The 15,614-nt window shown below is 41.8% G+C and overlaps 1 protein-coding gene across 1 annotated transcript in view; it reads left to right on the top strand.

Annotated features, from left to right (window-relative positions):
- The window catches only part of TPRG1 (tumor protein p63 regulated 1), an 83,128-nt gene that overhangs the window by 63,043 nt on the left and 4,471 nt on the right, over positions 1 to 15,614 (top strand). The window contains exon 5 of the mRNA XM_018576394.1: positions 13,627 to 13,780. Within this exon, the coding sequence (XP_018431896.1) occupies positions 13,627 to 13,780 (154 nt within the window). The remainder of the gene's footprint in view (positions 1 to 13,626; positions 13,781 to 15,614) is intronic.

Raw genomic sequence — 15,614 nt, 5'->3', positions numbered from 1 at the left:
TATATATATATATAGTATATGTGTGTGTTTCTACTGCTTGATAAGTTCTATTTAGGATGTGGTAATAGTTACAAGGTTGGTCATCATCAGCTCATCCTACTATTTCAGACCAATCTGCGTAAAACAAAATCAAAGGAAGGTTCCTGTGAGCCGGAAAATAGTCCTTAGACTATTTCTGATTTATTATGGACTGGGACTACAAATTCATAAATCAGATTTCCGAACTTCAAAGCATTATTCGGTTCAGAAGTTTGAGTGTGACCTTCCTGTAGCTGTTCTATCAATCTATGTAAGTTTCAGGTCATAAAATGAAAACACTGGATGAAGCACTGAAGTCTGATTTACAGGATTAGCAGTGCAGTGTGTTACAAGTCTGTGGTATGTCCTAAAAATTATTTTTTATCCTGACATTGATAGCCTATCTGCAGGATTAAGTCTTGGGTCAGTTCCAAGTGAGTAGAAGACTGGAAGCACTATGTTTTCCACCTGATATATTAACAGCGTGTCCTTGTCTTCACAGCATCATAATGAAGGTACAAGGAAAGAGTACTAATACAGAATTTCTTCTAGTCAAAGCATTATTTTGGATAATCAACCTGTATATCCACTAAAGCAGAAGTAAAGGGGAAAACAATTCTCAAAGGTAGAGATTTTGGCAGAAGAGACATGCAAAGTTTCTTCTGCCAAAAAATCCTTCCCCAGCAATTTTATTTTATTTTTTTGTGTGCACTGTATGGCATATGCATCATGCAGTGTACACATCTCAAAGATGCTATGAATGTGCTAGGTTCCGTGAAGGTGTCAATGGCCGAAGAGGACTTCCATGAATCCGGAAGTAGCAGCGGCAGAGATGGTGGCAGCAGGGGACAGCGATGAGGCTCAATGATTGATCCAACAGTGCTGGAGAAGGGCACACTTTTAAGGTAGGTGTGCCCTAATGTGCAAGTATGCTGTAAATGCTTGCATATTAAGGCATAAACAAAGATTCAAATTGGTTTATCTCCCTTTAAAAAAAAAAAAAAAAACTTCTATGGCAAAGTCTGTTTCCTTCTGAATATTAAACTGGCAGAATGGAAAAACTTGTTACACTTTGACTATAGTATAATATGTGTAGCCATTGTAAAAGCATTTTCTTTATTTCCTCTAAATTAGAGTGATATTAAAGTCAAACGTTTTTTTTTAAATTACTTAAAATGGATGCTGCTCCTTGATGTTTAAAAGGTTATGGATTCCTGCAGAATCAGCGGCTCCCCTTGTCTGATATCCTGTCTTAGGAGCCACCCGTGTGTGTGCTAGTAAGTTGAGTTAATCAGCATGCCTTCATAATCTTCCCTTCAATGTTTCGATAACGCACATGATTCATATTCTGGTGGGTACCTCAATATTGTTATGATTAATCATGACAATTAGGGATGCACCGATACCGATACTAGTATCGGTATCAGTGCAGATGCGGAGTATTTATTTGTACTCGCCCAAATGTTCCGATGCCTAGCCCGATACTTCTGGTATCAGGAAGCCGGGCAGTGCGTCATTACACGCTGCCCGGCTTTCTGATTGGCCAGGAAGCCGGCTTCCTGGCCAATCAGGAAGCCGGCAGCGTGTCATTACACTGCGCCCGGCTTCCTGATTGGCCAGAAAGCCGGCTCCATGCTTTCTCGTCACCTAGTGGCGAGAAGCATGGTGACTGCTTCCCTGGTAATCGGGAAGCCGTGTAGCAAGTCTTTACACGCTGCCCAGCTTCCCGGCTAATCAAGAAGCCAGGTGGTGAGTCATTACACGCCGCCTGGCTTCCTGAATCGGACTTCCGGCACTCGGTATCAACGAGTACCAAAAAAAAAATATCGGTACTTGATACCGAAATACCGGCATTGGTGCATTATTGGAATTTTTTGACCATAACACCTCATGATCGCGGGTCATTATGTATTTGCCTACTGGCTTAATACCATATGTCTCCCTGCCATTCATATGCTTCAGCATGACACTGCGCATGCGTTGGTTCCCACTAAACATACTCCGATATTGTAGTTCTGAGTAAGCGCACTAGGTGTCACTCCGAGGTAGACAGCGGAGATGACAAGTAACGGCCGTGGCTTTTTTCTGGTGCTTTTTTCTTTTTTTGTTTGCTTCAACACATTACTGTTTACAGTATACTGTTATTTTTTTTTTAAAAAGGGAGTTTGTTTTTTTGAATGTTCTGGCAGGGATGTGATGTCATAACCACTACACGCGGGCTCACGTAAATACATGTCACCTGCTTGAAGTGGTTATACCAAGAACACGGCTGCTGCTGCACCGCTTTAAACAGCACGCTATTGCTATATACAGTGTGGCGCTGTGCTCCCCCCGTGTCCCCATGTGGGCCCAGGACCGGCACAGCAGGTTTCTGATGGATCGGGGGGAGATCAGCAAGCTTCTAGCTGCCGATTTTCTCCTCCGATCACTGGACCCAGAGGTGATGTCTATCACATCACTTCCGGTGTCACTGTGCACATTCTCCGGCTCCTAGAGCCAGGCGAAGAAGCTGGTAAAAAAACTGAAAAAAACATAAACAGCGCTCCCAGATGGGGAAAGCTAACTGACAGACATGCATGCAGCCCTGGGAAGCAGGAGGAGAACCTGTGAATGCAGATAGACAAAAGAACACAAAGGGCGCAACAACACTGGCTGGCTGGACAAGATATGGCAGAGATTCAATGTAATGACACTTACATGTAGATCCAGGGATTAGGAGATGGACGTTCATTTCCTGATCCCTGGATCTACATGTAAGTGTCATTACATTGAATCTCTGCCATACCTTGTCCAGCCAGCCAGTGTTGTTGCGCCCTTTGTGTTCTTTTGTCTACGAGAAGAAGCTGGTGAAGCAGATCTCTGCTTCATCAGCTTCTTTGGGGTCCCTAGGTGACATTAGGGGTCCCTAGGTGACAGGGGTCTGAAAGACCTCTGATGTCTCCATAAAGAGGACCTGTCACATCCTATTTGTGATTACATCGGGGGCTTGTTAGCCCCCCTGTGTGATGGCAATACAGTTGAGTGTAAAAAAAATAATTGTAAAAATTAAAATAACATAAAAAAAAAGCAAACATTTTCTTGTAAGGTCCCCTGCCCCCCATGTGCACGCACATACAATGCAAACACACGTCGGATTTGCCTACGTGCAAAAACTAAAATTGCGCCACACATGTTACATATCTCCATGAACATCTGAGTGAGAGCAATAATTCCAGGGTCATCAATCGCTGTTAACACTAAACTGATGAGTGGTAAAAGTCTTTAAAGCGCCGCCTATAGGACATTTTGGGTATTGTAGTTTTTTTGCGGTTTCACGGACGCATGCAATTTTAAGGCTTGACATGTTTGGTATCTATTTATCCAGTGTGACCCCATCTTTTATATCTTGCTAAAAAATTAGGTATTCCGTTTCTTTGCACTAAATTTAATTTTAGTGTAATTTGTCCTAAAAATACTGGTTTGATAAACATTTGCACAAATACCATGCAGCATAAAAAATTGCAACTAGCATCTTTCAATTCTACAGGGCCTCTGGGTGCACCCCCTAACCCCTGTTGCCATGGCAAGCACAGGGCGCCATGGCAACAGGGGTGCCGGGTGGCTAACACAGGGCGGCAGGGAGTAGAGGAGTGGCACAGCCTGCAGCTTTTCCTCAATTCCCCGCTGCTCTCCCCCGACTGTATGGGCAGAGGCCAGGGGATCCAAAGAGAAATGGAACGCTGAAGCCGGCGGGGGGGGAAATTGGAAGAAAAAGCTGTTATCCTATGGCTCGGAACAAAAGCACTCATATGATAAACCATGCAGATCTCCATTCCACATAAACATAAAATGTAGCCAGGGACAGGACAGAAGTGCACTGAATGGCTCATGTCATATACCAACCTTTAAATATCCTAACAATGGCACTTTATAAAGCAAGTCCTTTATAAGCAGCGACATTGAAGCTGATGTATGAAGTGTGCGGAAAGTAACATTTCTTGCTGCCTACAGACTCATTCAGAGCCCTTGTGTTATTTTCAGATGTGGAAAGTCAAATGAGATAGAAGCTGACTGGATGCTGCAGGCAATTTGTTTTATATAGCATACAACATATGGCACATATTCAATATTATTATTTTATATTAGGGCTGTTACTGATTACAATTTTCGTGTTCGATTAATCGAAATTCTTTTTAATCGATTAATTATAACTAGTAATGCACCGATACCGATACTAGTATCGGTGCCGATACCAAGTATTTCCAAGTATTTGGGTGAGTACTCGTACTCGCCCAAATGCTCCGATACCTAGCACGAGTACTTCCTGTATCAGGAAGCTGGGCAGTGCATTATTACACGCTGCCTAGTTACCATGCAACATAAAAAATTGCAACTAGCATCTTTCAATTCTACAGGGCCTCTGATTTCAGAAAATATATAATTGTTTGGGGGTCTAAAGCTGTTTTCTAGCCAAAAATTAAGATTTCATCATGTGTGTGCAAGTGTTAAAAAATTCATCTGGTCAGCAAGGGGTTAATGACGTCACAGGGGTTTGACCTGTCCACTCTGGCTATTCTGATTGGGCTACACTGTTTTAGAGTTGGTATATATGGTTTTGAGTTTCTTACACTGATTGTTATGATAAGCCTGATGAAGGGGACCCTGCGCGGCCCCGAAATGTTGCAATTTTTTTGACGTGACAAATATGCGTGAATAAAATAAGTTTTATTTTTGAACACTATCCACTGGTGTGCTGGTGACATTTCTGATATACATTGTGAAGTGCTGCACCATCCGCAGTCGCTTCAGCACCCAGCACAATGGACATTCAGTAAGGAGTTAGACAGTTACCTCCAGTTATGTCTAGTAGGTTGAGTCTCCCCAAAAACACAGGACAAGCCACTTCCTGTACCCTGTTTCCCCCTCTCCTTTCTCCCTTCTCCATGCCAGTAAATAGTCGCAGCACAGTTGGAGGACACTTGGCAGCCCATAACAGGAGGTGCCTGAACAAGGACCTTCATGGCAGGGTCAACAGGTTTTCTTTCAATGAAAGCTATATATTTAAAGCCCAACTCCAGACCAATGGAAATGCCATGCCCGCAAAGTATTCTCCTCCTTTCCTATAGTCAGGTGACCTATGCAAGGCTCTAATGTTTACTGTGTACTAAGCTGCACTATGAGGCTGGGTTCACACCTGGGCGTTCCAAATAGGCGCGTTTTATGCTCCTTTTTTTTAAGCACGTTTTTTTGTTCACTGAAACGCGCGTTCGATTCTTGTTGTTTAACCTCCCTGGCAGTATGATTTTTTTTCTCTATCTTTTTTTTGTTTTTTTTACTTTTTAAACTTCCCGCCGGTTCCGCCCTCCTGCGACGCGGACGCTCGCAAGGGACGGAACCCGGAAGAAGGCAGCGGCCGGAGGACACAGCGGGGATCGCGGACAAGGTAAGACCTACGTTGTATTCCCGAGTGTGGCTCGGGGTTACCGCTTTGTTACTACGCTGTATTCCCGAGTGTGGCTCGGGGTTACCGCTTTGTTAACCCCGAGCCACACTCGGGAATACCAATGGATACGCTCTGAAATACGCCCCAAAGAAGCCCCTGTACTATTTAGGGCGTTTTTCAGCGCGACAAATCGCGCTGAAATACGCCCAGGTGGGAACCATGCCCATAGGGATTTATAGGATTTCACTGCTTCAGCGTTTTTCAGCGCTGAAAAACGCCCAGATGTGAACCCAGCCTGAGACATCTATATGGGGTAACACTGCTAGGCTTATGCTGAAAAAAGGTGTGGTTTGTGCAACAACAATGTCACTGAGAGAACAGGAGGGGTACATAGAGCTCTTGGCAGGGTTGAATTGTGGAGATTTGTGTGCAGCTTTGCTCAGATTGAAATGTATATAGAGCCGATTCAAAAATGTAATCATGACTCTACCTTATTTTGAACATAAGATACATAACGGATAAGATTAATGCAAATCACTCAAGCCAAACATTTACTAAATTAGTCATAATAATTCTAGTGCCAAGAATATCAAGTTACCAATAGTAACAACATCACTGAAAAATACATATATTACTTGCTTGTGATACTTGGTGCTAATGGGGGGAGACTTATGGGATGAGAAGATATATGGCAGGAAAGATTAGAGTATTCAATCAGCTGCTATTGAAGAGCTACAGGTACTCTTCCTAATAGAAGCCAGGCATTATGGAGAGTGAATGCTCCCACCTTATCTTACTGCCTTCTCACATTAGCATTAACATTTGCCCACAGCATTGGAAAACATCTATGATGTTTGGCTTCCAATAAATGCAAGAGACCGGGAACTAATACACACTGTATGCTATAATGCCTATCTCTTCCTGCATGGAGAGAGAGAGCACAGAATGTTTACATCTTTATATATGACATGCCATTAACTGTAATGTACAAACATATAAAATAGGGCTGTGCAAATTAACGATTAATTTCTCGATTTAATTGTTAATCTTTTTGATTAACATTTTTTTGATCGATTTAAAATGTTTTTGAAACTTGTTCTGTGGCACCCCTGTTGCCATGGCGCCCTGTGCTCGCCATGGCAACGGGTTAGGGGGTGCAGCCAGGCTGGCCCTGGCTGCAGCCCCTCACAGCTGCGCCCGAGGTGAGTGCTTCATTCGCCTTGCCCCTCCTATGGCCCTGCTTTTGTTAACTAAATTGCTTGCATATAATATCTATATTGATAAGTGATTTAGTTTCAATCATCTATTTAATTTAAACAGAGAAAACTGAAGGTAGGAGACCAAACAAATCTACAACCGCTCTCCGATATATGGGTCTTCTGTAAAACCGTACAACTTTCAGATTACAGTTTCTGGTTATGACAGCCCCATAACATGAACTTTTTTTTTTTTTGCATATATGAAAAACCTTGTCTATAAAATGCATGCATCTCGGTGACATGTGTTTATGATAACACTAACCCATTTGTAATGCCAAGGAATGAGAACAAAGTAATTGCCTGGGTTACTGGTGCATTTGATATGTGAATTACTTTTTGGAACAATTCCAGAGAAAAGATGGAGCATAGCAGGCATTAGTGTGTTAGTACTCTTGTAGTTATTACCCAATATCAGATTAGAAGTGTTTTCCTATTCTGCATTCATTGAAAGATAAAGCTTGTTGCTTCAGGTTAGTGTATTTTGGCATTGTGGTTTGGAAAAGGTGCCAGAACCATAGCCCCCATGCTGCTTCATACATTCATGAATTCATTTCCTTGCTGGCCAAAGCTAACAAATAGTTAATGGAGAGTAGGTGAGGTCTTAGGAGCACGCTGGTTAAAAGCCAGGTGAGCAAAGAACAGATAAAGGAGCACCTGCCTGGAGGTTTTTTTAAGAGCCTCCGGCTATGGATAGACTCTAGACACTGTGCAATCTTATTGTCTGACACCGTGCCAGCGTCTTTTCTTCTTGTCATGGAAAATATTCCATTTGAGGTCATTCAGTCAGCAAAACAGCATTTAATACCCTCCGAGATGCCAGCTCTTTTACCTTCTTTGTCTTCCTAATGTAAACAAAGGGTCACATTTCTTCAGGCAGAGTGAGGAACACTTATTTTTTTTTTTACAGTAATACAGGCTTTCAGATGTTGGTTGGCCTAATGCAGCAGCATAGTCTCCCGTTTCTTTATCTGCGTGCATACCTTCCTGTACACACCCAACATTTACTGCACAACTGTCCTCGTAAATACTTCTCTTCTGCTGGGGGCTATGTTTTTATTTCCCTGTTTCTGAAGAAAATGTAAAAAAAAAATCAGCTGTACATTCACATAGTTCTTACTACTCTTACTTTGTGTGTTAACTTCAGGCTAGGTCCATACCTGGGCGACTCCTGACCACGCAGCAATCGTGCGGATTGCCGGGCGGTCACGGAGTCACCCACCACAGCTGATCACGCTGTAGGTGCCATTATTTTCTAATGGCACCTCAGTCGCACCGGGGCGGTTTGCAAAAAAAGGTACTTGTAGCAGCGCAGATTTAACCCCATTGAAATCAATGTGGTTGTGCGGCAACCGCTGTGTGCACTAGCACACGATCGCACGGTCCCAGGATGCGCGTCCCAGGTGTAGCTCAGGTCTGATCCTAGCCTCAAGAAAAATGACAATACAAAACAAGTATCCCACAAACTATATAGTTACAATGGCTTTTATAAGGGGGGAGAAGTTTGTGCAGAAGTGTATTGGGCATTGTCGCTCAGACCAGGTGGCCGCATGCAGCCATTTGCCGTTTACTTTCATGCAACATTTTTTTCTGTGCTGTCCATCACTTTTCTCTTTTATTTTAGTTTGTCTCCGATTTGTTATAATCAAATCTGCTAAAAGAAATATCATTTGTGGCACAAATGTGGAAGCATAGATTTGTAAAGGAGCTTTAAAAGCACTGATCTCTAGCAGTCCCATGTAACATGTCTCCAGTCTAAAACTGTGTTCTGACGCATGTCCCCAGTCTCGAACAGCACCTGTGTCATGTTCACCATCTCTGACCATCTCTTGTAGCATGCCTGCAGTCTCTGACCATCTTTTGCCTGCGGTCTCTAACAATTTTTAATTGCATTACATTCACTGAATATTATGTGTGACCCTTTGGTGATCTCAGAGTGGCCCTTTGTCAAGTGAGTTGACTTGTACTGGCATTGGTCATTCTGTAAACCCTCTGGTCCTGGACAGCCAGACAGGAGGCACTTGTAGACCTGATTGAATAGGCAATAGTTCTGTCTGCTGAATTGCCGTGACTCACAGCAGACCGAATCTGCAGAAGCTGACTGTCTGTGAGAATGCCTTTTGGGGGAGGATACTTCTGAAGGGAGTTTGGCAAAAAAAAAAAATGGGGGATGCCCCGCATGGTCCCTTAAAGTGCACTCAGTGAGCATACAAGTAATTGTAAGCGTAATATTTGCACATACGTACAACCTTTCACTAATACCACAATACTGCCACTGGCAATGCCTTTTTATCTTTCCTTCTTCCTAAAATACTATCTCTTTTTAGGCATCATCAAGGGTCAGCATCTAATTCCAGAGCTAAGATTCTGGCCCATGGATGGAAGTCATGTAAATCTTATGCCTGTGCAGTTGCATCTATGTTCTTCTCTGTGTGCACACAGGCTTTTTGATATAGGGCAACCCCTCTGCTACAGCTGCCTCTCATTATGTGACCAGCCTGTGTAAAAATCCAATACGGTCTCACACAGATTAGCCCCTTGTTGTCGCTCCCCAGTTACCAGCTAGAACACTAGACTGACCAAAGTGATTCACCTCTCCTGCTCCTCTCAGATGAGCCTTGAGTGACTGTGCTTGGGCGCAGATACCTGACTGGTGCTCAAGAACTGCTTTTTAAATGATAGTTTTAATGGTGGATGCAGATTACACTACTGTATATTTTGAGGTGTCTGAAATGTGTTCACGCAGACTTGCAAAATTACTGATACGTCTGGCTCTAGCTGCTTTATCAGCTCCACCATCACTGCCATGAAGAGGAATGAGCAACGGGGAGCCATCGATTGCCCTCAGTTTTTTCAAATCAATGCTCTTTGATTCAAGGAAGCATCAAGCAATGATCAGCAGTAAAGACGTATACCTCCTATTGCTACCGTGTAATTTAATACCAATAGCATTGCGTGACTTCTTCATAGCTTTTATCATATATCGGTAGCAAGAGAAAGGAAGCCAAATAACTGCTGATTAGTGACTGATCTTCATTGAGAGATGACTGTGTGAGAGTGGATGGGGCACAAAGTAAGTGTTGTCAGGATCAGCAGTGAAAATATACATGTATAAAAAATGGTGCAGTGGGATTTCTGGATTTTCTATTTGTAGCATTAGATATCTCACAGCGATCTGTCCCATGCACTTGTCCCTCCATGTTTTCTCAAAACACTAACATCATTAGAAGAGGAGCAGTGATTGGTGGATCTCAGTATTGCATAGCAAGACTTTTTTAGTCACAATAGGCTTTTTCTCTCAGAAATATTTTATTAGACTTTTATCAAAATAAAAGAAAATAATACAAATGCAAAACCGCACTGGGTTGCCTTGGTCCATATAACAGTCAAGAACCGTAAGTAGAAAGAATTAAAGCTATGATCAAGTACACTATATCTTTAAGGCCCCCAGGAAGTGTACTGACCTCCCCCCCCCGAGCCCCCGATGAATGCCGACATGTAAAAACAACAATAACTAAAATAACCCAGTACTTATGTAATCTCAAGATTCCCCGATGTATCTGATAGACAGGCACTCAGGTACCATTCTGTATAGTGAAAGGGTGTCATGATCTGAGCAATTTCAGCTGGGGTGAAGGTAGCGCTTATGAAAGCTTTCCATCTATTATAAAATGTCTCGGATCTCATGTCGGGTTGAAGTTCTGCATCCAGTCGTTCACGATGAAACAGCACAGTCAATTCCCTCACCACCTCTTGTACAGTCGAAGGGGTATTTGAGTTCCATTTACGCATCACACAGTGTCTGGCCACTAGGAGACAAAGGTGCACCCATACACCCCCCCCTGTTGCTCCGTTCGCGGCATTATCACTTTTTACATTTGTACCGGATAAGGCTATTTACTATTATTCTGCACCAACTCCTTGCTTTGCCGATAATGTTTCTAACTGAAACACTTCTTTCACCTTGTTATGGAACGTATTGTGACACAACGCATGCCTGCACGTTCAGGACAGATGGTTCCATAGTGCAGGCTGTGGAGGTAGGTAAATTTGTACAGTAGTGTACTTGCACACAAAGCTGCTAACTTTCCATTGTGTGAATTGTTTAAATGGATGGCTGCCAAGATTTCCCATTAACCACACATACCGAGTTTTCACTAAGCTGGGGTTTTGTTACCAGATGCAAAGAAAACATTCTAATGTTGAAATAAAACTGTTGTCCTATAGAGAGGGAATGGCATGCGTTGCAATTCATCATTTTTTTCCAGCATGATACCTAATCTTTTAAAGAGGATTACTTGCAAAAATGATTAGGTCTCAGATATCATATCTATACATTTAACTGTAGTTTTTTATGCCAGATATCCAGTATTACATCTCTCTGGGGGAGGTATGTTAAGAATATTATATTTTTACATTAAAAAAAAAATTAAACTCATGCTGGTGGCAAGTTAAACTGCGGTAATATAGCATCACCTATCATTAGGTCTTTGCTTTTATTCTATATAATCTATTCTAGTTCATTCTCTTGTGCTGTCTATTACATAAGAGAAATGCTTGCATACATAGTTATTCAGGTTGAAAAAAGACATGTCCATCGAGTTCAACCTCTCAAACCAACCAAACATTTCTAAATATTTGTGATCGAGGTTTACTTATGGATCTGTTTATAAACAATTCACTCTGTGAACGTTCGCTCTATGCAGAGGCAAAAACTAACGTTCTTAGTATATTTTCTTTTCAGATCAAATGTAATGTAGTGCCACATTATGACAACTAGATGGAGCTCAGGAGCATATGATATTTATCTTCTATGCTTCTCAGGTCTATCTAGAGGCCATAATGCCGTATTACATTACATTTCACCTAAAAAGAAAATATACTAAGAACGCTTGTTTTTGCCTCTGTTCGCACAGAACTCCACTGAAGTGGCACACATGCAATCAATAACTTCCCTCTGCTAAACTGAGATAGCCAGCTTATGGTAAAGCAAGCCTAAAAGAACTAAAACACCCTTCCTTTAGCACTGCAAAATACACTGTCTACTTAAAATGGAATGTAGATGTTTTCAATACATATCCATAATCAAGGGGTGCATTTCCTTTTAAAAAAATGGATGGGGCTATGCAAATCATTCCTTTATGTACCTCTCACGAACCACAAACTGTTTTCTGGATGGGAAGAGGAAAGAATCTGCTCTAAAATGTTTGATCCTTTTCTAACTGACACACCTGGCTGTCGAAAGTAACTGATAGGAGAAACACGCACTTTAGGAACTTGAGTCTGTTTTGGTGTTGTAGACAGACACCGGGGATAGGTCAGGAGACTGAGCCCGAATGCCACGCACTCCTTAACATGGAAATACCATAGTATATATTTACACCAAATACCTACATATACACCGCAAATGCTGCATGATCTAAACATAACTGACAATAAAATAGAACATAGTTATTCATACTGTACTAATTCACATGCAGAAGCAGGTACAATGTTGGATTGTGTGTATGTCACCTAGGTCTCTCACATACACATGGGGAGGCATTCCAGGGAAAACATTTTGTTTTCTCAGATCCTAATAACATCTGTTCTGGGTGCTGGGGCACAGAGGCTTTGTGGTATAAATCCACCATTCCTATGTCCACATCTTACCTGTTAGCCAGAAACCTCATTAGTATCAGCTGTCCATAGGTAGGTAGGTATATTTTTTCTGAGTTCTGACAGAACACTAAAAAGGTACAAGTGCTGCCTTTTTTTTTAGGGGTCCCCTTGTTAGGCAGGAACTGACCTAAGTTTAGATAGTAGCTCTGGCAAGCAGAGGCTTTGTTTTATGCTGTGGACATTCTGCACAAATCTCTTCTGCATTGAAAACTGTGTTTGTGTGTTGTCTTGCTGAAAAAAGGTGCGAACAAACCTGCTTGGACTGTTTCTGGGTTTTTCTGTCTCGTGCTTGACGTACTGCTTTATACACTTTTTAAAGGGGACAGTGGAGCCACATATTGCACTTTGTAAAACAACACCAAAATATTTTGCCGTGTATCTTGGCCACTATGTTTTTTATATATTGCCTTCAAACAGGTGTCAGTCCATATTATGTGAACTCCAGCAAAGGTTAATAGCCGCTCTGTCTGACTGTGCAGAGGAGGGCTATTTCTCCTATTCAAGTCAGCAATATGTAATCCATTCTGCTACAACTTTTTCACCAGTGGTAAAATCAGTATATTCTATTTATATAGACATGGTCTTTCCATTGTTCATATAAACTCCATCTTTTTATTCCTGAGATTTAATACAAACATTTTACTTGGCTGTGTCAGAATTTTGAAAGTGTCCTGCGATAAAAAAAAGTTTGTCAAAATCAGGCCAGACAAACACACATAACAGCCACTGGCATTGCACCATTACTATCTAATAAGCAGATTCTCAATATGACTCATTATATTTAGTAAGTAATCTTAATATGAATCAAAGGGCCTCATGTATCGGATGGTCAGGAGTGTCTTCTTCCTACTGCCACCAATCTGATTCAGACTTTCAGATTCCAACTAACATTTCGGAGGGGACTGAATTCTACAGTTGATTAGAGGCAGTAAGAAAAGAAGTTCTTAGTACTAAAACTTGAGTACTTGAGGTTCAGTCATAGAGTGTAGAAATGCCCTAAATAGAAAAATATAAATGCAGTGGAAATAATATATGATGCATTTTGCTACTGTGTACATCCATATCTTAGTAACATACTCATTATGCGCTATGATTTTACATTGCCACCTTTCCTGGACACAAAAGGGCAGGAAGAGGCACAAGGCTTCACCTGAATACATTTAGGTAAATTCTGCTTGAGCATGCATTGAGTCAATGTTCTATTGCATTTAATTAGTTTTGTATCTTTTCTTCAACAATGTTAAAAGTCAGTTTTGTTTTTACTTGCAGGAGGGAAGGAGAAGGTCTACGTATCCATTGGGACAAACTGCGTGAAATCCCCTTTTTCTCCCGCTGGAACCCTTTATCCAGTGACATACCCTACACTACTTTCATTGATCACCCATTGAAGAACTACTCTGAGAAGTTTTCTTCCATTTGTCAGGTAAGGGAACTTCACTAAATAGAAAAATCAGCAGCATCTTACAGATACAGTTTAGCATAGCCTCTACACTGGAGCCTTTGGGGCAGTAGTTTAATTTTAAACCCATACGTTCCCATTGAAAGGGAACCAAAGCCAAACCTTTTTTTGGCTTTAGTTCACTTTTGGGTCACAGGAGTACATTTACTAATGTCCCCCTGTGACTCGTGTGTGGATGTGTAGACAAATCCCTAGTGAGCAGTAGGAGAATGGAGGTGAGGGCTCAGATGCTGACTTTTCACAAAAAGGCAAAAATAAAATATTGGTAATTGTGGTTTAGTTTGCTTAGATTGTATCTAAAGCCATTTTTGTTAGTTTTAGATAGAGTGGTGAGGGGCTAGAACCCCTTTCAGGTTATTGTTGCAGTCTGCCCTGCCCATTAGGGAGAGTCACTCTCTCCGTTTGTCCTAGGGACCATTGTCACCGGAACCGAAAGTAAAGAGAAATCCAAAATATTTGAGTTGTCGGCCTAATAGGAATAGAGGGATCATCTTCTAAATGCCTACTTGTTCTGGTGACAGTTATGTAAGAGGACATTTCCCTCTCCTTAAAGGTGCCCATACACTGCTCGATTCTCGTACAAGAATCGCGGGAAATCCCACGATCGTACGAGAATCGAGCAGTGTGAACAAAGACGTGCGAACGTTTCTACTGTACGGTCGCACGTCTTTTGTCTAAGGAACACGCTAGAAAACCAGCCGGGAATCGTTCGATTTTCGGCTGGTTTGAATGGTGCTCGGGAGACAAATGCCGAACGGGCCGGTGTGCACACGCGCACACTGCCCGTTCAGCATTGCGGTTATCGGAAGCCTGCCCCTCAGGGGGGCGGGCTTGCGATGATCCGAGAGTACGATCTGCCTGTCCAAGATGGGCAGATCGTACGTTTTTTTAATCACTTTACAATCATCGCAAGACTAAGGTCTTGCGATGGTTGTACAGTGTATGGCCACCTTTTAGAGAGATTCCTTTTCATGTCCTATTGTGTCTACAGGACCAGTAAGGCAGTAAGGGGAAAAAACATTCCCTCCCCCCATTGAGACAAAGATAACAAAAAACTTGTTGTTATCCATTTTATCCATTTCCTACTCTATCCAAAAATAAAAAAATGGCTTTAGAGATGCAAGAAAATGCACATTTTGGGGTAAGGAAGGAGTGTGTTTTAAGCAGCTGTGGTACAGATTATAAAGTTACCACTGTGTTTATGCTTGGGGAATGGAAAGGTTTTTGTTTAAGTAGGAAGGGCTCAATAGAGGAGTTGCATAAATGTGGCCAAACTGGCATTCAGCAATCACCTCATTCTCTGTAGGCTCTTGCAAACTGTATGTCAAGGTAAAATTTAAATAACATATTGAGTACATCTCTGACATACATGCACATTTTTACTTGTTTTATCTTATTAAACTTGCTGCATGTACAGAACAGTGACTGGTAATGTGCCAGAAATATATCATGCTCCCAACATCCTCTTTGACATGACAATACAGATCAGAATTCCTAAGTACATGGTGTCAGCCGTGTCTACTTCATTTCTGATGAAGTAGGCACGCCTCTCCGTATCTCCTCCCCTTCCTTATCTTCATACCCCTTCTTGAGCACTTGCAGAGAGAACAGAAAGTTATCAGCTCACAAGATTTCTGGCAAAATCAACAAGTAATTTTTGCACTTATCAAACAGATATAACAAAACACTTATATTGATATATTTATCATTCCAGAAGGGAGCAAATAATAGAAGTTATTTGTTGGGGTGGTTGACATACACTTTGAGGAAGCTCAAAATGGCATTTAAGCTCTCCATC

The sequence above is a fragment of the Nanorana parkeri genome, unplaced genomic scaffold (genome assembly GCF_000935625.1).
Source record: "Nanorana parkeri isolate BGI_ZX_2015 unplaced genomic scaffold, ASM93562v1 scaffold66, whole genome shotgun sequence".
In the NCBI taxonomy this organism is placed as follows: domain Eukaryota; kingdom Metazoa; phylum Chordata; class Amphibia; order Anura; family Dicroglossidae; genus Nanorana; species Nanorana parkeri.
Note: the sequence above shows the minus strand (reverse complement) of the source record. Positions and strands in the feature narration are given on the sequence as shown.